Raw genomic sequence first — 22,476 nt, forward strand, 5'->3', positions numbered from 1 at the left:
AGGCCATCTGATCATAATAAGCCTTCCTGCCCTCAGCTTATTTCTCCAGATTTGTCTGTGCAAACAAGAACGCTGCAGGCAGATGTTTCTTCAGGTCCTGCAAATATTGTTCGCTCGTGTAAGCCGGGTCGGGCTCGGACTGAACTGGCTGGTACAGCAGGTGAAGTGGCAGGGTCATTTGTCTACCCGTCATCATTTCAAATGGGGAGACACCAGTAGACTCATGGGGGTTGCCCGTATGGCCATGAGGACCAACGGAAGCTTCACATCCCAGTTTCGGTGATTAGAGGGCACGCACTTCCTCAACATGCCAACAACCATCCGGTTCATCCTTTCCACCTGGTCAGAAGACTGGGGGTGATGGCTAATGTGGAAATTGGCCTTCACACCCAACAGTTTCCAAAGATGTGCCATCACTTCAGAGGTGAAGTGAGTACCCCTGTCCGAGTCAACCCGAGTGGGCATACCGAACCAGGCAAAGACGTGATTCATCAGGAGAATAGCTGTTGTTTTCGCCGTGTCATTAGGTGCTGGTAGACACTCAACCCACTTGGTGAATGCACAGGTCACGGTCAAGATGTATTTATTACCCCTGCTGGACCTGGTCAGAGGCCCCACCCAATCGAATTGCAAGTCCGACCACAATGTGGACGGTCCCTTTCTCTGTAGGGGAGCTCTGTGTGTGGGGTTGGATGGCTGAAACTGACAACAAACCAAACTACGCTGGACGTGGTCTGAGACGTCGCGACGCATCCCCGGCCAATAAGCAACCTGGCTCAGGGCACCGAACGTGGCCTTGACACCTTTGTGTCCGGCGGAGGGAGAGTCATGAGCTTGCGTGATCATGCCCCCCCCCTTAGTGACTGTGGCGCCACGAGGACAGGTGACAAAGGAGGCTTGGAGGCGTGCATCAGCAACCCTTCAACCATTCTCAACGTGATCCGAACACGACAGAGAGCACGGAGCTCAGGAACGGAGTCAAGCTCGGCGGAAGAAGGCAGATGAGTTGTGGGATCAGAAAGTTACAGGATCATCCTGCTTATAGCAGGGTACTGGGACTGAAGACTGACAAGATCATTGCCAGAAAAGACAGGTTGAACAAACACAACACCCTCGGATGGTTTGGAGTGGACGCGTTAGCGGCCTGAGCTCGAGTCATGACACACACACGGGGTGGGTCAGACCGAGAAGACACATCCTAAGGAAGCCACAAGGGGTTGAAGACCCATGTGCTACGGGCTATGCCTGAGCGTGAACGCGCATGACGCAGCCTGCTCGACCCGAGCAACTCTCTTTTTCTGTGATTTTACAGAAAAATAGGCAATCACAGTAAAAATGCCACGGCTCATTCTACAGGACCAGGGCATTGCAGGAGAATGTCTGAAGAAGAAATGTATTATTTCTATACATGTTTTGGCTGTCAAACTTCCATAATGTCCCTTTAAAGCTCTTCCCCCTTTTAGAAAATGCCTGACTCTCTCTAAAACAAGTAAAGAATTTAGGGTTACCAACTCGAAACCATTCAGCATCCATACAGACATTTGTCTCAGCCACCTCTCTCCTCCCCTCCTCTCCTTATCCTAGAGTAAAAGTTACAACAAAGGGAGTCACCATAGAGACATTTGTCTCATCAGCTCACTCACTCACACAGGCATCCCTTTCAACCCCTCTCCTCTCCTCTCCTCTCCTCTCCTCTCCTCTCCTCTCCTCTCCTCTCCTTAGTGTCACATTTTGAACCATTCAGAATACACATTTTGCAACAGAGGAAGTCATCATTTTACATGCATTCAGGCATTTGTCTCAGCCACCCTTGTTTCCAATGTGACACACACACACACACACACACACACACACACACACACACACACACACACACACACACACACACACACACACACACACACACACACACACACACACACACACAGGACTCCCTTCATCCGGCAAACCCCCTCTCCTCCCCTCCTCTGCCACAGCAGCAGAGAGCTGCTTTAATCAATCACAACAGGTGACACCAACCAATACCAGTCACTGTGCACATCAAGTTATCTTTCAACAGAAGATAATCAATAAAATTATGTGTATAAAATGGATCCAGAAGTTGTACTCCATCTCTGCCTACAATATTTCGATAATTTTCACCCTGTTAGCGGTTTTACAGAGCAGGTACCACTTTTGTCACCCATCTCTCCTTTTAAAGCATGATTCAAATGTTCAGAATGCAAATCTAGGCTCTGTCATGCTGGAGGGGGCTCTGAGCGCGCCACAGAACCAGAGCGCATGAGGGGAGATTCTTCACACTGAAGCAAGTGTTTTCCAAACCCTGTCTCTCACAGATTATGAAACTTTGGGTGAATAGCGCATGTTCTTGTCTCTAATGTGGCAACGCATCCAGGACCCTGTCTGAGGAGAACCCCAGAATCTCATATCCTCTTCAGCTCAGAAAGCGCCTATATGATTACGCACAAGCGTGCCTGTTCAGGTTTGCGCAGACAATCTTTACATTTAGAATTGACATACGTACATAAAATTAATGCAGTAAAATCTAAAGCATTTTATTTAAACATTCATTCATTATTTTACAACCACAGAGAGCCGCATCAGATAGGTGGAAGAGCCGCGGGGTGTCGATCCCCCTTACATTCAGACGCTCCCCTCACGCAGGTCCCCTTTTATTCAGTTACCCCCCTCTCCTCTAGTGCTATTTAGAGATCTTTTCCAAAGACAAGAGAGGCAAAATGAGTTTTGATCCGAAAAAACCACAAGCTAGTCTGCTGAGAACTACGTTTGAATTACGTTATGATGAGAAAGAGTTATCAACGCAACAGATTTTTCATAAACGCTTTAAGGAGCAAGTTACAGGGACACAGCCAATAATCCGTTATATGCTGGGCCTTGGTAAAGTCACGTATGGGCTTTGAAGAAGAGCCGATGGAAATAGACTAATTCACACACACACACACACACACACACACACACGCACGCGCACGCACGCACGAGAGAAGGGTTAACAACGGTTATAGAATTCATTGTGATGTTTTAGAAAGAGTATTCAGTCTCACCGTCCAATCGCACCGTTTCCATTCAAGATCTTGTTTTAAAAAGATCGTATAACTGTAATGGGAAAACCCGTCTCGGATCTCATTCTCAGTAACACACTGTGATGTCAGGTAAGTGGAAGAATTTACTCAAACTCCACCGTTGTGCCGGTTTTCTCTGCTCCCTTCTCCTGTGGGGTGGAGATCATACACCATTAATGCTCATGTTGCAAACAGAAGAACCCAGCATTCAGTCTGCAGAAACAGATGCTTCCTGCTCTTTTAATGTGCACTGAAAAATGCAAACTAATTTCCACTTGTGAGGAGACGCCTGCAGGCTTCTCCGTTTTCCTCTGGATTTCACGTTTTTCAGCGGCCAGTTTCTCATCACACAGCTCCTTCTGGGACTGGACCCTGGACTCACACAGAGTCCTGCTCAGAAAAACAATTCACATGAACCAAACCTGCTGACAGAAACCCGTGTGAAGATCTACACAAACGTGTGCTGACAGGTCGTATGTTAATTTCTTGTCGAGGGTGTCCATTGGGCCATTCCCATCTGTACCGGGTCGGCCCGGGCCGGGTAGCACCAGTCGGCCCCAGCCTGGCCCGGTTGATTCCACACATCCTTGCCTTAAGCCCATGTGGGCTGATTCTACCCACCAATCAGTGGCTTGCTCTAATGGAAGGTGTGAATTTGCTGTCAGCAGTGGGTGTGTTGGCCCTGGTCGGCCTGAAGCAGACCCCCTCGAGAAGGGGGCTGAGAATGAGCCTTGGTTGGCCTGGAAAAATACCAGGCCACCCAGATATGTAAATAACCTGCACTACCCGGCCCGGGCCAACCTGGTACAGATGGGAATGGTCTACTTGTTGCCCTAGCAGCTCTGCAGCGTCTTCTGAAACTTCCCCAAGTCATCATTCAGCTGATTCAGCTGACCTGCAGAACACAAAAACTGCCCTGTGTCACCCGGTACAATGTCAAAGACATTTTTTCCTTTTAGTTAGTTTAGTTAGTAGTCAATTTTAACTGCTACCTCTGAGATCCTGAATGGTTTTGGTGCTGGAGGAAATATTCTGCTGCAGCTTTGTCTAAATACAAAATATAGCAACATTATTAACATTTTTAACCATAAAGAGTGATCAAAAAGCTGCCATGAAAATACAAACAACTTGTTGACACCAAATGGTGTTAAAGTACACCTTCTCTTGGCTGCAGGTGACCTGTGCTCCTTCTAGTTGCCTCTTGTATATGCTTTCTATGTGAGTGATCTGCTCCTTCTGCTTCTGGATCTCCTCCTGAAACTCCATCCAATCCAATCCAATTTTATTTATAAAGCGCATTCACAAGGCATTACAACCAAACAAGGCGCTGTACACTAAAAATGTTGGTTAATTAAACAGGCGTTATATAAACATGTCGAACACAGATAAAAGATAAAAAGGAAATACAACAAAATTCCCAAAAATAACAGCTAAAAATCATTAAGACACAGGGTGAAATAAAAATAGGAAAAAACATTTTACAAAGAACCTCAATAGTACGGAAGTCGTTAATTGTGGAGTCCATTTATAAACAGTGCAGATGTCAGTGAGGTCTATAATTATGTTGTATACGCTAGGTTGAAGTAGTGAGTTTTCAGGCGTGATTTAAAAATGCTAGCTGTTGGTGCTTGCCTCACTAGCAGTGGTAATGCGTTCCACAGCTTCGGTGCACAGACAGAGAAAGCCCTCTCTCCACGGCTTTTTAAACGTGCATTGGGAACAGCTAGGAGGAGCTTATCTTCAGACCTGAGAGCACGCGGCGGGTTGTAGTAATGGACCAGTTCACACAGATATGGAGGAGCTTGATGGTTCAAGGATTTGTAAGTGAGAAGCATAATTTTGAAGTTTATCCTGAACTGCACGGGCAACCAGTGGAGAGATTTCAGAATTGGAGAAATGTGTTGTCTTCTGTCAGCTCCAGTCAGCAATCTAGCTGCTGAATTCTGGACCAGCTGAAGTCTAGAAAGAGCTGCTTTACTGATGCCATATAAGCAGGAGTTATAGTAATCCAGCCTTGAGGTGATAAAAGTGTGGACCACCGATTTCAGAAGACGTACACTCAGGATGTGCTTTAGTTTTGAGATGCGTCTTAGTTGGTAAAAACATGATTTAACTGTGTTATTGACCTGGGCATCCATCTTCAGAGCCTGGTCAATTTTTACTCCAAGGTTGGAGATTACAGAGGATACATTAGGTGAGAGATAGTTGAGGTCAGGTTGTTGAGTTGCCGTGATACTGTTAGGACTGAAAACGATTAAGTCAGTTTTGGAGTCATTGAGATGGAGGAAGTTGTCAGCTAGCCATTGCTTGACCTCAAGGATACAATCAGACAGAACTTGCGTTGACTGAGTTGGCTTAAATGAAAAGTAGATTTGACAGTCGTCAGCGTAAAGATGGTATGAGACAGCGTGCTTTCTGAAAATGGCTCCTAAGGGCAGTATATAGAGGTTGAACAGTAACGGGCCGAGAATTGAACCTTGTGGGACACCCCAACGTAGAGGCTGTGACTCTGATGAACAGCCGTCCAACATGACCCTAGCAGACCTGTTACAAAAGTATGACCTAAACCAATCCAGGGCAGTGCCTGAAATCCCAGTCCAAGTGTGAAGTCTTGTGATCAAAATGTCATGATCGATCGTGTCGAATGCTGCAGATAGATCCAAAAGTACCAGAACCACATGGAAACCTGAATCTAAAGCCAGAAAAATGTCATTAAACACCCGAACGTGAGCAGTTTCAGTGCTGTGCTGTTGTCTAAAACCAGACTGACAGGTGTCCATTACCTGATATTCATTTAGATGTTTCGTCAACTGTGCATAGACTATTTTCTCAAGGACCTTAGATAAAAACGGTAATTTGGAAATTGGTCGTAGATTAGAGTAATCGGTGGGATCGAGGCCGGGTTTTTTCAAGATTGGTTGTAGAACAGCGTGTTTAAAGGCACGAGGAACTTCAGCCAATGTCAAGCTACAATTTATAATGCGTAGCACGTTATTGCTAATTAAAGGAAACAGCTCTTTCAGGAGTCGAGGTGGGATAACATCATCTGGGGAGCCAGAGGGTTTCATGGCTGCAACAGTTTTTTCTAGACAGGCCAAAGAGATGGGCTGAAAGCTTTGAAGTTGCCAGTGAGAGGGGATAAATGAATCTGGAACATGGTTGGTTTGGTGAATCTGAGCTCTGATTACAGTAATCTTATTTAAGAAAAACTGCAGGATTTGGCTACACAAGTCAGCGGACACAGAGGAAAATAGATTTTGAACTGGGGAAAGCACTGCATTTATGGTTTTATATAACACACCTTGATTGTTCGAATTAGCCGTGACAATGCTGGCAAAAAATCGATTTCTCGCTCCTCTGACTACTTTTTGATACTGAGACCAAGCCTCTCTCATGGCCTCAAAGGATACAGTAAGCCTGTCTTTTATCCATTTACGTTCCAGTCTCCTGCAATTTCGTCTCATGGAACGAGTTCATTCGTTCAGCCATGGGTCTGACTTGGATTTCTTTCGACTTGATTTTAATGGAGCGACAATATCCATAGCAGCCAGGCAGGATGAATCAAGCACATGAAGTGATCCCTCAACTACAGAAGACGTAACAGTAGAATCATATGGAGCTGTGTTCAGAGTAAGAACAGCGGCAAAATCTGCAGCAGTATTGGGTGTGATTACACGAGAGAAGCTGGGATGGAAATATTCAATACGGGGGGCATAGTCCAATTTCAAGTTAAACAAAACTGGTGAGTGGTCTGAAAAAGTTGCAGGTAAAATGCCAAGATCACAAATTTCCAGCTCATGACAGAAAACCAGGTCAAGTGTGTGTGTATGACCATGTGTGGGGCCATTAACACGTTGGGAGAAGCTAAAAGAGTCAATGAGATCTAGGAAATCCCTTACCAAAGGTTTGTCAAGACAGCAGATATGAATATTAAAATCACCAAGCAAGAGTATTTTTCCATATCTACAGGAGGCTTCAGCCAGAAAAGCTGCAAATTCATTTAGAAAATCCTTATTGTAAGGTGGTGGGCGGTAAATGAGAGCACATAATAATGTAGGAGAACGACCCAATTCAAATAAGCTCAATTCAAAGGATAATGGAGTTGATTGAGGGGTAATCGGAGTGCAGATAAGATCTGATTTGAATATAGTCAATAGGCCACCGCCCCTGCGATGTGCTCTTGGAATGTTAATGAAGGAGCATCCAGGAGGTAACAGTTCAGCTATTGAGGCTGAATCCCCAGGGGTGATCCATGATTCAGTGGCACATAAAACATCCAGGCTATTGTCCTGGAAGAATTCCTTTAAAATAAAAGTTTTATTTACAACCGATCTGGCGTTGATCAGCGCAAAGCGAGTCGACTGAGTATCCGATTGTAGAGAAAGTCCGTTTCCATCAGATCTTGCGACATACCGCAGGTTGGCGGGATTTCTTCCCCGCTGAGTGAGCCGGCCAGAACGAGAGCAGCCGAAACGCGCGTGGGCACCCGGCCGGCGAATCATCCTCACATCCCGCGCGCTCATGCAGCTCCCCGCTCCGAGAGCTCCCAGCTGGCAGGACATCCTCGTTTCAGACGCAACCATGGAACATTCAGCTCCGTGTGCTCCCGGTAGCAGCAAGATCGGCCCAACACAGTTGAGATGACGCTGGATCCGCCACATCACAGTCACGGAGCAGCGCTCCGATATGGTCTCGCCGCGCCGGATCCTTCGGAGCTGAACGAAGAAGCCGCCTCGCTTCCCCCGTTTCCTTCTCCACGGTCTCCGAGGCAGCGGCAAACCAACAGGCATCACAAGCCTGAAGGCTTGGCTAATATCAGACTCCAGCGGCGGTGGGAACGCATGGGGCCCTAAAGTTAGGTTAGCGTCAGTCTCCAGCGGCGGTGGAAAAGCGGGTCCCGCAGTAGAATACTGGAGGTTGTCCATTCCAGACCGGATCGAGAGCAGGAAGTCCCGATCATACGCCAGCAGAGAATGAACACTATATATCGAGGAAACCATAAAATAGAAAAGAAAAACCATAGAATAGAAAAGAAAAACAAAAAAGGTCGGGAGCCGAGCAGACACGGAGCCGATCAAGGGCGCCATCTTGGCTGATCCATCTTCTTGGTCTCTGCAGCTCTTCACTCAGCTGCTCCACATCTCTCCAGGCCTTCCAGCTCGTTGTCAGACTCGAAGACTGGGTTCGGGAGTACAAGCTTTTATTACAGACTGCTGGCTGAAAGTGAAGCTGGAAAGGCTGACGGTTGGATGAGGTCTGAGGAGGAAAGGTAGAGATTTAGCTGTATTAGCTTCGGAATACTCTGATCATGGATCACAGTGGAACGATGACTGAGTGAAGAGCCGGTGTGGCGTCTTCCATATATAGACATGGATTGACACAGGTGCAACGTGGAGGGAATCCCCGCGAGGGGCATGCTGGGTAATGTGGTCCCAGACGGAAGACGGTCATCTGGGAGAGCCCGGCCTGGGGGCTTGGACTCTGACACTCGTACAGCTTAGTCTGTGGGACACATAGGAGATCCTATTAGATCAAAACGGCAGGGATTCATACAGAAATAAAATGTAAACATGGGAGGTTTGATTTATGAGAATCTAACAAATACAGCTTTTGCATCTTGTTTAGTAAAATAAGTTGTACTTAATTCTGTGTGATCGTTTTGACAGTAAAGTCACATTTTATCTGCATGTGTTCAGATTCAGATTTCCATAGTAGCAGCATGTGTGGAATATTAATGTTATCCACTCAGTTTGTTCCCTATTGCAGAAATATGAATAAAGTCTTGTTTATTTAGAGGAAAGGGTTTTAGACTTTCTGCAGACATCTGCTTTATGCTATCATTATCCTTCCATTTATAATGTTTGCATTAGAGTCATCAACCTAGTTTTTATTACAAATAACAAATGACATGTTAAAAAGTTGCACATAAAACACTCAGTATTCCTTTCTTTACGGCTTGGATGAGTAGATCTTTGTTCCCGCCTATTTCTATGAAACAGGAACAGCAAAAAAGTTCTCTCTAGGAGTAAAAAAAAACAGTTATTGTGAAAGGAGATGGCACACGGCTGTGCAAACCCAAGAATACACTGAAGCAACATCATTTCACAAGCCCAGCACAAACAAAGCATTAAAAACAACTTTCACTTTAGGATAAAGCAGCTTAGCACATGCTTGGTGTGTTTAGCAGCTTTATCTTTGGAAAGACTGGACACTCATCAACTACCACAAAAGCCAGAAACATTTAGCCTAGAATCTTTTTGCCGAAGCAAAATGATTTTGCTCTGCATGTCGGTTTAGCCGAGCTCCACTGGAAACTCTGCAGACACGGGCAGTTCTGTGGCCTGCCAATCACAGTGCATTTATTTAGAAAAACTATGTATTGCTTTATATTTTTTTATGTTCTATGTCTTCGTTCATGATGCAATGGCGGACTACATCCGTAGTAGTCTAATCACAGCGCTCCATCAGCCAGGTGGGCAGGATTTTACTGCGACTGAGCTAAATTAAGAGGGCGACTGCTCCGTAGTGGTCCAATCACAGTGATCTATTGGTTTGGTCGGCCAATCACTGCCTTCTGTTGATGGGCGGGATGTTATTGAACAAACAAATATGACAAAAGTGTGTTTATAACACCCTTGAAATTGAATTTTGACATCTGTAGAGGTGGGTGCATCATGTTTGTTATCAAATAGCATGCATGCAGAGACAAGTTTGAAAGTCAACCGCAGATCCCACCCCACGACTGAGAGCCGTCAATGGTCTGTGGCCAGACTTTACATTCACATATAGGATGGCTTGCCAGGCTAAGAAACATGAGGATTTTAAATTAATTAAGATTAAGATGGTTTTTATTCAATTTAAAAGTTAATCATAATTTCAGACATTGTATTCTTGGGAATGACACTTCACCCTCCTTGCCTGCTGATGGTGCTCAGAGGGAACCACTTTAGCAGCCCAATGTGGCCTAATGGGTGTAACGTGAAGCCCTTTTACTTCCTCTGAAGTCTACATATATCCTTAGACTTAGGCCCTGTCCACACGTAGCCGGGGATCTGCCAAAACGTAGATATTTTTCTACGTTTTGGCCTGTCATCCACACGAAAACGGAGTTTTTTCACACGAAAACGGATCTTTTTAAAAATTCCGGCCAAAGTGAAGATCTGCGTTTTCTCCGTTTTGGGTGTCTGCGTGTGGACGGACAAAACCGGAGTTTTAAGGTCCGCAACGTCACTTTCCGCGACAAAAAATGCTGACATCACGTGTGCGACCTGTGTTTACACTAGCCGGCATCATGGAAGCCCTCAGAGCTGCGCTCTGTCACTACCCGATCCATCAACTGTCCAAGCGCTTTCTGCTTGTTTGTTTTTGCAAGCTGAATTACTGCTCCTTGCGGAAGACCACAGACGAAGGACGAGGTTAAGAACGGGGGAAGTACTGCCGCCTACAGGTCTGGCATGTCCTTAACAACGTATTTATCCGGGTACGTGTGGACAGAGTTTGTTTTTAAAACACAGTGGTGTGGATGCAAGTTTTTGGAGGGGCGGATATTCGTTTTAAAAAAAAAACCCGGCTACGTGTGGACTAGGCCTTAGAAAAGTGTGATACAACTACACACCCAGCAGTTAAATCCCAGAACCAAGATACAAGCAACCAGAGCTGCAATCAGCGGGGGGGGGGGGGGGGGGGTTTGTCCTCCACGACGGCCGTTCTCCAACCCACCCATAGTGATCTACAAACTGGACACACACGTACACAAAACACGCGGTCAAAATCAGACCATATGATTGTTACCCCAAAGGCTTTTTAAACTGGTACTTTGCATCTAATAAGAGACAAATATTTTAGTTAAATAATCATTTTAAGACACAAAAAACAGTTTCAGAACTTTTAATTAGAAAGGCTACCTTATGTGTCTCAGATTAAACCAGACTTACTTGTTGGTGTCAAGAGAATGAGAGATAATATTTCTGCACTTGTCTTTGTCATAAAAGGAATTCAACTCTAGCTAGAAGCCCCAGTTTGATAAGCAGGACATTGTATAGACCTATTTATTTATTGATTTAATAAAACTTTAAAACACTATTTTCCAGTGTAAACAATATTCACAAAACCAGTTAGCATTAGCGGGGATTTACAAGAGGACAAAGTAATGGAAATTGAGAAATACTTCCTGTTAAATATTGATTATGATTACAGTTAAAGTACAAACAGCTGGAGATAAAATCTCCATTCAAATCTAACTATAAAGAAAACACCACATAAAGATCTTGCTGATTAGTCATTGTGGAATCCAAACGCTTTTCTGATAAAATAGCAAAGACAAACCAGAACAAATATAACTAACAAAATAACAATAAATGAGAATTGTGAAAAACTATCAAATCACAGGAAAATTAAGCTAGTTTGCCATAAACAATACATAGACATGTTTTTTAAGGATCAAAACAAACACTGTTCCAACACAATTAGTATTGATTACATGTACATGTCACAATGACTGTAGGTGGTTGGACCCAATATGCAGATATCCCCCAAACGACTCAAGGCAGGAGAGGTTTAAGAAAATAATTCCTTTATTGAAGGAGGAGGTGCCGAAATCCGAAGCACAAAAATAGGACTAACTGTCAACATCTAACTGAAAACTCAAAAACAAACTGTTGGATAAAAAGATTGTTTTTTCAAACAGAGTTCATTAACCTTACTCACATTTAACGTGGTAAATATGATTTTGTCTGAGAAACATCTGGTGTTATTAACCGGCCTCTGCCGCACGGGAAAATCGACCTTGTAAGTCTGCAGTCGTATTATCACAACAAACTCTCTGAACCTGGGAAAGTTCTGTGAAGGAGGAGGTTGGGTCAACTTTCAATGTGTGCGTGCTTTGTCATCTGTGAATAAAACCTTTTGGTGGGCTTCCGCTTGTTGAGAGACTAAACCGACCTCCCTGGTGTGTGATGTTACTTTTTTCTCTCCGCTTTTGCAAAATCTGATTATTGATTATTTGTGTTTATTGGTAAATGGTATTAATAACAATATTATCTCTAACCCCCCTTGTGTGTTTTGGACTTTCTTTGAGGTACACCTGGAATAAATAAATAGAAATACCCAACTCAAACAAAAGCTCACACATGAGCACAGACTCGGGAAACTCGAGAAGGGAACGAACAACGCAGACAGATACGGCAATGACCCAACAAACACTGAGGGACAAGACAGGCTTTTAACACAGAGGGAAGCAATCATGAGAACAGGTGACAGGTGTGAGGAGTGAGGTCTAGAGGGAGGACTGGTGAAATCAATTAACTAAATGGGAAGGGAAAAACCAAACAGAGGGGAAGATAACCATAACCCATAAAACACCAATTAACTAAACATAGAAACTAAGGGCAGAAATAAACAACTAATAACTAGAAGGGTGAGGAGTACTAATGCAAACGAATAGGAATTACAAGGGAGTGACTAGGAGGAAAACATGAAGGAAGTCTAAAGGGAGTTGGGGAACACAAGAAGACACATGAGGAGAACCGAGGAAGAACAGGAGGGGGCTGGGGACCAAGGGGACACAGAACATGGCAGTACAACTAAATTTGAAACTCTATTATATCATTAATTAAACACTGACGGCCAAAAAAAAACCTTAATATGAATAGTCTCTCTCGTAACCACCGTAGACGCTAATGCTAACTTCCGCTAGCAACAAGGCGTGAGTTGACATCAGACAAGCAGCGTAATTATCTACCCATCAGATATGACAGAAGCAAAACATAAAGCAAATCTTTAGCCAGGTATGTAGAGCAAAGTTCTGTGATGAGTACCAAAAAATTCTGTTCCTCATGGAAATAAAAACGCTTCAGCGCCCTTGCAAGCTAGCTCCAGCCCATTACTGCCACTGCTACTGAACGAAGTGAAGCCAACGGGGGGGGGGGGGGGGGGGGGGGTATCAAGAGCAACGTCTTCCTGCGGTGTCCGTGAGGGCGCACGGGGTTGGTTAGCGATCTTCCCAAGATATGTATATAAACACGTGTTTCTATGGTTCCTCCTACATCCATCGCAGCGGTGGGTGGGGTTTGAGCGGGTGATTTTGACCGACTTCCGGAAGGTTTGTTAAGATGAACGGCTCTCTACAGGGACTCGGCTCTCATGATTCACTTTGAAAACCCGTTCAAAAGATTTGATTCATTCGTGAACGTCACATCACTAGTCGGTGGGTCCGCACCATTTACAGACACTGGTTCACGTAGCAGTGTGGGGACTAGGTGGGTGTCTGGTTTTAAATAATGTTTCATTAGCCCCGCCCAGAGGTTCCAGAGGGAATAACAGCACTTTTTTCCCTTGTACAAGCTGTTTTAGTGTGGAAGTCCATACGTACTCTGATAAAAAAAAAAAAATCAATGTCATTTCCTAATCATGACTTTCAAGTATCTCATAATAATGAGACACTACCTCATTAAAATGAGATAGTGTCTCATAATTATGACTTAGCTATATCTTAATTATGAGATTCGAGATACTAGCTCATGAGATGTTTCCTGACTTAGCTACCAGTATCGGTATCGGTGCATCCCTAATGTATACACGTCTGTAGTCACTGCAGAGCTGACAGAAGCTATTGTGCTGTGCTTACAGCTCGCTATGTTTCTCCTCACAGTTATATGACTTAACTGTTGCTACATCAGTTAAAAATGCTTGCAGAACTTCAACAAATGGCTCAGACTTTTTGCTGCAGCTGTAAACACTGTTTTCTGTAATCATTAAGAGCTCAAAGTTAAACAAATTACAGCTAATCATGTAGCGTGGGCAGCAGCAGCTGCCTTGTAAGATGTCTTTGAGAGTGACATATGCAAATCACAGTTCTTCAGTTTAGAGGAGAGAATTTTGATTTTCTATAATGATTTCTGCCAAAAGTGTTTAACAACATGTAAAACAAACCCTGTTTACTTTTTTTAGATGATAAAGTGTAGTTAAACTGAGTTTCTACAAAGTTCATGCAGTCTTGCCAATACCTTTAACTATGTCAATCTTCATGAGAAGTGTGTGTTGTGTAATATCTCGTATTTCATGGATTTGTTCCCCTTTTTGTTTCTTAATACTGCTAATGTACCACAACTTCCTCAATATAGACAAATTTCCGAGGAAGAAACAAAAGACACATAGATAACGTGAAGAAGCACATGAAGAAATGTAGATTTCTTGGAAATACCATTAAAAATAACATAAAATCAAGGTCATGGTCAAGGTCACATTTATTTCTAAAGCACACTTATTATTGCTTCCGCAACCCAAAGTGCTGTACAACACAGAATATAAAATCACAAACAAGTATACTTGTGAGTCTGGTTGATAAAATATAGTAAATCTTTTAATGATTTTGTATCAGGACCTCATAAATACATGTTTATTTTTTTCATCAGTTTGTTGTGTGTCAACTCCTAACCTTTGTCACTTGTACAACCAACAGTTACTTTGATTTTCAATAAAATGCATTTATTGATTTTAGGTCCAGCAACAATTATATGGTATTTCTTCTGGACTTTCTTATCAGAGGTGCTACATCACAGCTGGTGATATTATTACTTGTAAATAACTACAGAATCTAATTATAACATTTCCTTGCAAAGCTGATTTTTGTAAAGATTTATAAAACTGCATGAACTGATTAGAAATTTTTAAGACTGGGTGTTTCTGGTGGTTCTTAGAATATCTAAAAATAGGATGGGAGGCAGATCTTTTAGTCATCAGTCTCCTCTCATGTGAACCAGTAGTGATGTGTGGTGTTTTTTCTTGGAATGCTGTGTTCTTTTACCCCCATGCATAACACCCCTTGTTATGCCAAAACCACTCAATTTTAGTTTCATCACTCCACAGCGCTTTTATTCAAAAATGGCTTGTCCAAATGTGTTTTACGATACATTGAGCACCTCTGTTTGTTCTTTGGGCAAAGAAAATCCTTCCTCTGCATCACTCTCACATTCAGCATCTCCTGCTGTAAAGTGCGCCAAATTGTTGACCGATGTACAGTGACATCAGAAAGATGATGTTGTAGGTCTTAGGTGCTGGTCTGTGTGTTGACTCTGACTGTTCTCACCGATGTTGTAGGTCTTAGGTGCTGGTCTGTGTGTTGACTCTGACTGTTCTCACCATTCTTTGCTTCTGTTGATCTGACATGTTTCTTGGTCTGCCACTTGGAGCCTTAACCTGAACTGTGCCTGCGGTCTTCCACTTCCTCAATATGTGCCTAACTGTGGAAACCGAAGCTGAAATCTCTGAGACAGCTTTCGGTATCTTTCCCCTAAACCGTGATGGTGAACAATTTTTGTTTTCAGGTCATGTGAGAGTTGTTCTGAGACCCCCACGTTGTTACTCTTCAGAGAATTTTCAAAGAGGAGGGAAACTTACAACTGGCCCCATTAAATACTCTTTTTCCTATTTGGATTCACCTGTGTATGGAGATCAAAGGTCACTGAGCTTACCAAACCAATTTTGAGTTCCAATAATTAGTTCTAAAGATTTTGGAATTAATTCAATGACAACAGTGCCCATATTTATGCACCTGCCAAATTTTGTTGAAACAATTATTGCACATTTTATGTAAATCCTACTAACTTTGTTTAATTTCTCAAATATCACTGTTTGTGTCTCCTTAACTGAAAATTTATCATAACAAAACAAAAAATTAAACAGGAAAAACATGGAGATTAACAAGGCTGCCCAAACGTTTGCATCCCACTTAACTGTATTTACTATTGTGTTTACATTGGTTTAATGTGTTTCAGCAACTTAACGCGGGAAAATACGTCCCTCATTTCTCTCCACCATTTCATTTGCTCACCACCTCTAAACCCACGTTTTCCACAAATAAAATACTCTCACCATGTTTTTGTTGTGGCAGTGTGAGCGTCCTGCCACTGTGACCCGATTGATCATGTGCCCTGGCTACTTGGCCAAGGGGATGTCCCTTTGGCTGACTGGATAGCGTGCATGACTCTCAACTGGGAGTCTGGGGATTGAATCCCGCCCGGGCCCTCGTTTCTCCACCTTGCCACATTGTGCTCCTTCATTCACTGTTGTATAAACTTTCATATTTCTGGACTTTTTCCGCAAGGCTTAACCCTAACCATGCCATCAGCTTCTGGAGGGTGCCGAGCCCTGCTGTGGGCCAGGTCCGACCCAGGTTTCAGGTCCTCCACCCCGCAGGGAATTAAAGACACACTGCCATCAGCTTTTGGAGGCTGCTGAGCCCTGCTGCAGGCCAGGTCCGACCCGGGTTTCAGCTCTCCCACCCCGCAGGGAATTAAACACACACAGCCATCAGCTGCTGGGCACGGCTGCTCCTCCACTCCACCAACTCCTGCTGGGCACGGCTGCTCCTCCACTCCACCAACTCCTGCTGGGCATGGCTGCTCCTCCACCCTGCCATCACCTGCTGGAGGCTGCTGCTCCCCCACCCCGCCATCACCAGCTGGAGGCTGCTGCTCCTCCACCCCGCCATCACCAGCTGGAGGCTGCTGCTCCTCCACCCCGCCATCACCAGCTGGAGGCTGCTGCTCCTCCACCCCGCCATCACCAGCTGGAGGCTGCTGCTCCCCCACCCCGCCATCACCAGCTGGAGGCTGCTGCTCCTCCACCCCGCCAACTCCTGCTGGGCATGGCTGCTCCTCCACCCCGCCAGCACCTGCCTGCTGGGCACGGCTGCTTCTCCACATTACCATCATCTGCTGGGCACGGCTGCTCCTCCACCCCGCCATCACCTGCTGGGCACGGCTGCTCCTCCACCCTGCCATCACCAGCTGGAGGCTGCTGCTCCTCCACCCCGTCATCACCTGCTGGGCACGGCTGCTGCTACTCCACCCCGCCATCACCTGCTGGGCACGGCTGCTCCTCCACCCTGCCATCACCAGCTGGAGGCTGCTGCTCCTCCACCCAGCCATCACCTGCTGGAGACTGCTGCTCCTCCACACCGCCATCAGCTGCCTGTGGTGCACCGCTGATGACCAGCCCAGGTCTCACCTCTCCCTGCCCGCCCTGGATGCACCTCCACCCACCCAGGCTGAAGCTTCCCCCTGCCCGCTGCACGTCCTGCCGGCCTCTGCCCGGTCCCCTCTCTCACCTGCATCACACCCAGGCTCATCAGGTTCCCCCATCCCCGCAGCCTTCTCCCACCCACACTCAAAAGCATCACACCCAGGATCAGGCTCCCCCAGCCAGCAGCCTTCTCCCACCCACACAGCCTCTCCAATGTCATCCACACCTCCAGGAAACCCACCCTCAGCATCACCACCCCCCAACACGCTCACCCTCACCCGGCTGCTACCTGGGACAGACCCGGGGAATGGACCATGGAGGACCAGGCCCACCACTCGAACCCACTATTAAGCACCCTCCCCTGGGTTAAAGACCCCAGTCCACGCCGGCTGGACCTCCAGCAGCCTGGTCATCCAAATCGAATTTCGTACGTCTGGTCATCCATTCCAGCTTCTGTGTGCTGACACTTAGAAAAAGTTCAACACTTCAATCAAATGGCAAATTTAGCCATTTGCCCTATGTTTGTCCATCAAATGGCGATTGCCAATTCCTCTACATTTGACTGCCAAATGGCACTACCCATATATTAGTCCATAAACTGGCAAATGATAGCTGTTGTGTATTTTTATTTATTCAATCCAGGCGTACCTCAAAGAAAGACCAACACACGTAAAGGGGTTAGAAATACCATTTATCAATAAACAGCAAAATTACTTTGCAAAGGGTGAGAGAATGACTACGTTTACATGCAGCCAATTTCCGGGTTATGATCGGGTTAAGGTCGGTATTCGGGTTTCTGAGTTGATCAGAATAACCCGTTTACAAGCATAAATAGAAATAGTTACCCCTAACTTGCATAACCCGATTTAAATGCGGACGTTGGGGTAGCGTCAAGACGTATGGACTACTTCCAGACGCAATATGCCTCATTTCCGGTTCTTCTTGTTCCGGTATCCATGAAAACAACATGTTTCCCAGTTCGGAAGAGATAGCGACCGCGTTTGTTTGCACTTTAGTTTCTTCGTCACTCCAACAAAGTGTGGTGCTGTGCCGCGACTCACCATTTTGCTCCCATCTTGTTGTTTACTTCCGGTGTTCTGGCGCATACAAGACGTCTCTCTACTCAAAAGACCAAGATTCCTTGTGAACAGAGCATGCGCAGAACACACGCTTTGATGGGGATATCCCGATATGCGTTTACACGACCAAACATTCGGGTTAGAAAAGGGTTACCCCAGGTGTAGTAACCGGGTTTTTAAAAACCCGGTTATGAGCATATCCGGGTTTTTGACGTGTTTACAAGGACCTACGGAACCGGGTTATTGTGAATATTCGGGTTTTAAAAGGGTTACTGGCCGCATGGAAATGCACTCAATGACACACACCGGAGTCAGAAGCCAATTTGCTCTCACACAGAGCCAAGGCTGGGGACTTTATTTGGGAGCACACACACCAAGTTAGAGATAAGTACATACACAAATTCTTCACAGACACTCAACTTTGGAGAAGAGTCTGCAGGCAGTCATAAACAACACATTGGTTTGGCTTGGAGCCTTCCCAGGACCTTCTAATCATAATAGGATGCACTGAGTGATGAACTCTGTTTCGAAAGAATACATAGGTGAAAATCAATTTTTACCTAACAATATTATATTATACTATATTATATTATACAATATTATTTATACTAACAATATACGTATATTTCCCCTACATTTGACCATCAAATGACAATTGTCAATTCCCCTACATTTGTTCACCAAATGGTAATTGCCAATTCCCCTATATTTGCCCATTAAATGGCAAAGTATTGCCAATTCCCCTTCAGTTGACCGCCAAATGGCAAATCATTGCCATCTGCCCTACATTTATCCATTAAATGTCAAATGTAGCCATTTGCCCTACATTTGTCCATCAAATGGCAAATATAGCCATTTTCCCTACATTCATCCACCAAATGGCAATTGCCAATTTCCCTACATTTGACTGTCAAATGGCAAATCATTGCCAATTCCGCTACATTTGCCCATCAAATGGCAAAGTCTTGACAATTCTCCTACACTTGTATGACAAATAACAATGCTTTGTCATTTTCTTTACATTTGTACAGGCAATGACAAAGTATTGTCATTTTCTTTAAATTTGTATGTAAAATGACAAATTTCTGCCAATTTGTTAAGCCAATGGCAAATAATTGCTACTTTACCTACATTTGTAGGGGAAATGTCAATCGTTTGCTAACATTACATTGGAAAAGGTCTAAGCGTAGTAAATGACTGCTAAGTGTGTATGAAAAACCAAACAGATTGTTTTCAAACACTGCTTTATTAGCAGGGAATAAAAATAAAACAAACCACACAACAACAAACAAAACCACAAAGTGGCATAAGTTCACAAACAACAAAAAACAGCAACAGGCTGCAATCTTAAGTAACTGACATTAAATTTTGGTGTCAAACACACCTACAAACACTTTTTTGATTTAAAACGGGGCAACTGCCTTGCCTGCTCCTTCTTCTTCTTGGCCGTGATTTTAAGAGGGCCCAGGACTACTTTCGGAAACTGACGCTGATGTGTGTAGGAAAACAGAAGCCATTAGTTGTTTCCAAATAGGAAAACAGAAAATGATCAAAAATATGAAATGACCAATGCTTACCAACACTGGCTTGTGGCTTCGTCTGGTTATTTTCTGTGTGCAATCATGCAAAAGATACATGAAAAAATTCAAGTTTAGAAATGACAATACAGCTCAATGACAGATTAATACTTTTTCAATTGTACTTACAGATGGCCCCATGTACGGCTCAGGCTCCTGTGGTTGTCCAGCCTTACAGTGGAACACAATAGTGATAAGGTCATCATCATCATCATCAGGATCAGGTCTGCAATTTCGACTGAAAGAACTCACCTCAGAAGGTTTCACTGGCAGCTGTGGGGCGGTGGGCTCCTGCTGCGCGCCTCTGACAGGTGTGCTTGTCTGGAGAAAGAACACATAATGCAATCGTCGTGAAGCTGTGTCGGAGGGTGACAGCGTAGGACAACCGAGGCCGGGTTCAGTTAAACAACGGCGACTGAAGGAACTCACAGCAAGAGGAGGAGGTTCCACCGGCAGCTCTGGGGTGGTGGGCTCCGGCTGGGTGCCTCTGACAGGTGTGCTTTGCTGGATAAAGAACAAATAATGCAATCGTCATAAAGCTGTGAGGGAGGGTCACAGCGCTCAACAACGCACATCCGTTCAGAGTGCGAATGAACTTACACCAGGATGGTCGTGGTCTCCTTCCTCCTCGGCAGACTCAGAGCTACCGCTCTCTTGGTAGCTCATGTGCCCTTCAGTCTCCGTTTCTGTGCTGCTGCTTCTGTCCCGCCGCCGCTGAGTCTTCCTCACCGGAGGGAGCTGATGAGTGAGGCCGGAGGTGTCCTCGGTTCTGGGATCTGTCCGGGACTCCAAGGACATGTCCAAAGGAGCCGGGTCCTCCTGGGTGTAAGTGGCCTGCTCAAACATTCCCCGCAAGGCAGCGCACTTTGCCGGGTCCAGGACGACGGCATAAAACGTGTCCGCCATTCGGACGTCATGGCACATGGTCGCCGAGATGAGTTCCCGGACCTGGGGTACGTGCCTTTCCTTTGCCTGAAGCCGTGAAGCAAAGAAGAGACGTATGAAAATGCAGTGAGTATTTTTGTCTTTAGTCCAGCAAAGAACTTGTTAGCTGGGGTTCTTTAAGAGCTGTTCTACACACAGTGCGACATAAAGAGTGACCCGTCAATGCCGGTAAACAACTCACACCGGTCCTCAGGTCGGTGAAGGTGGGGTTCCCCGAGAGCCCCATCTCCTCACACGCCGCCTGCATGTACCGGACAAGATTTTTGTTTGGCTGTGCCGTTGCCCCGAAGAAGAACAGGTCCCCTTCCGGCTTCAGCTGCCTTCTTATGGCCAGCCACCTCTCCATCCAGGAGAACTCGTCTGGATGGAAGAAGACCTGGGTGCAGCCAAAAAAACGATTGGTTTTGTGTTCCGCGATCTGCAGCAGAGGACACCTTGGCGTTAAACTTGCGAGAAACAAAGCTCAAAGCAAAGACAAAGGAGTGTTTTTCTACTCATGTTGATGACAAAGCCGGGGCTGTCGTCCTTGGCATTCTTGCGGGCATTCATCACCTCCGTCACAGTCATGTTGGCGATGACGCCCGTCCTGTGTCCGTAAATGGAGGCGATGAATGTCGCCAAGTACCAGAAAAAACCGGTAGCGGCCTTTATTGTCTGTGGGTTCGGTCTCGAGTCGTTCTGTGAAGATCAAACACAAGTGAGCTCTGTTTAACATCTCCGCTCGACAGAATCCGTCACCCATCGTTACATCCTCCAAAGCATAAACACCAATATCAACAATTCTTACCCAGCAGCTGAGGAATCTTGTCACGGCAGTGCTGCCGGCAGAGGTTGAGGTCGGCCACGGAGACGACACGCATCTGTTTGGCCTCCTTGACCTTCATCTGGTGCACACTCACGTCTCGGAGGAGAGGAGTGATGCACTGCAGGATGGCACGCATCACTGCCGTTATCTGTGCCCCCTTCAGCCGGCAATGAGGTGGCGGTGTTTCTTTAAAGTACCTTAGGAACAAATAAACATTCCTAAGGTAGAAGGTTATGGTGGTCACCTTCTTACCGCACCTCTTTAGTGACCAACCCACCTGAAGAGAACACAATAGAAATAGCTCAACACTTTTGTTTTTCTTTGTGATTTTGACTAACTGCAGGTGATGTACACTTACTCCATGACGCGCTCCGTCCGCGTCAGGAAGCTCCAGTCCCACAGGCGAAGGGCCCCCACCGCCATGAAATTGAGGAACCTCCTGATCCGCATTACCTTTGAGGCCACATTGTCGATCTGTTTTTTGGACTTGTGTATGCCTCGGAGGAAAGCCCGGTAGTCGTCCAGGTACTCTTCTGTGGAGAAATGTTCACATAGCAGTTAAGAAGTATGAATCCTTGGGAATAGCATTCATCAAGACGTGAGGTAAACAGACATATGAAAACTAACCCATTAGTGAGGAGAAGCCCGACAGCAGCGAGGCGGGGTTCTGGCGAGGCGTCTCCTTCCGTGGCGGCTGGGACGGCTTGGGGGACTCCTATGGTGGCGGGCTGCCACCGGTGTGGCGGGTTTTGCGCGTCTTCTTGGACGGCGGAGGAGAGTCTGGTCCTTCCCTCCGGCCAGAGGAGGGGGCCACGCTGCCGGCCAGTCCTTTCGCCGACTGACAAGCAGCAACCGGGGGCGTCTTTGGTTTGGATGGACGGTGGTGGTGATGGAGATGATGGTGGGGAGGGTGTTGGGGATAACTGAAAGTGTGCTGGTGGTGGTGATGGTGATTGGCGGGAGGGTGA

At 45.6% G+C, this 22,476-nt stretch overlaps 1 protein-coding gene across 1 annotated transcript; it reads right to left on the reverse strand.

Annotated features, from left to right (window-relative positions):
• Positions 1 to 17,914: 17,914 nt before the first annotated feature.
• Positions 17,915 to 22,139, reverse strand: LOC107382035 (uncharacterized). The gene is made up of 11 exons (XM_070554427.1): positions 22,136 to 22,139; positions 21,867 to 22,041; positions 21,491 to 21,705; positions 21,256 to 21,381; positions 20,885 to 21,165; positions 20,359 to 20,730; positions 20,188 to 20,262; positions 20,011 to 20,079; positions 19,888 to 19,929; positions 19,759 to 19,791; positions 17,915 to 19,670 (listed from the first exon to the last, which is right to left on the reverse strand). The coding sequence occupies exons 1-11, from the start codon at positions 22,137 to 22,139 to the stop codon at positions 19,566 to 19,568; spliced, it is 1,497 nt and encodes a 498-aa protein (XP_070410528.1). The 3' UTR covers positions 17,915 to 19,565.
• Positions 22,140 to 22,476: the final 337 nt, after the last annotated feature.

The sequence above is a fragment of the Nothobranchius furzeri genome, chromosome 9, assembly GCF_043380555.1.
Source record: "Nothobranchius furzeri strain GRZ-AD chromosome 9, NfurGRZ-RIMD1, whole genome shotgun sequence".
In the NCBI taxonomy this organism is placed as follows: domain Eukaryota; kingdom Metazoa; phylum Chordata; class Actinopteri; order Cyprinodontiformes; family Nothobranchiidae; genus Nothobranchius; species Nothobranchius furzeri.

What these genes read in the sequence shown, in the direction of transcription:
- LOC107382035 (XM_070554427.1), bottom strand. An exon ending in GAGACCACGACCATCCTGGT is followed by an intron (nt 20,263 to 20,358) that starts GTAAGTTCATTC and finishes TTCTTTATCCAG; the next exon opens with CAAAGCACACCTGTCAGAGG. An exon ending in TGCCAGTGAAACCTTCTGAG is followed by an intron (nt 19,930 to 20,010) that starts GTGAGTTCTTTC and finishes TTCCACTGTAAG; the next exon opens with GCTGGACAACCACAGGAGCC.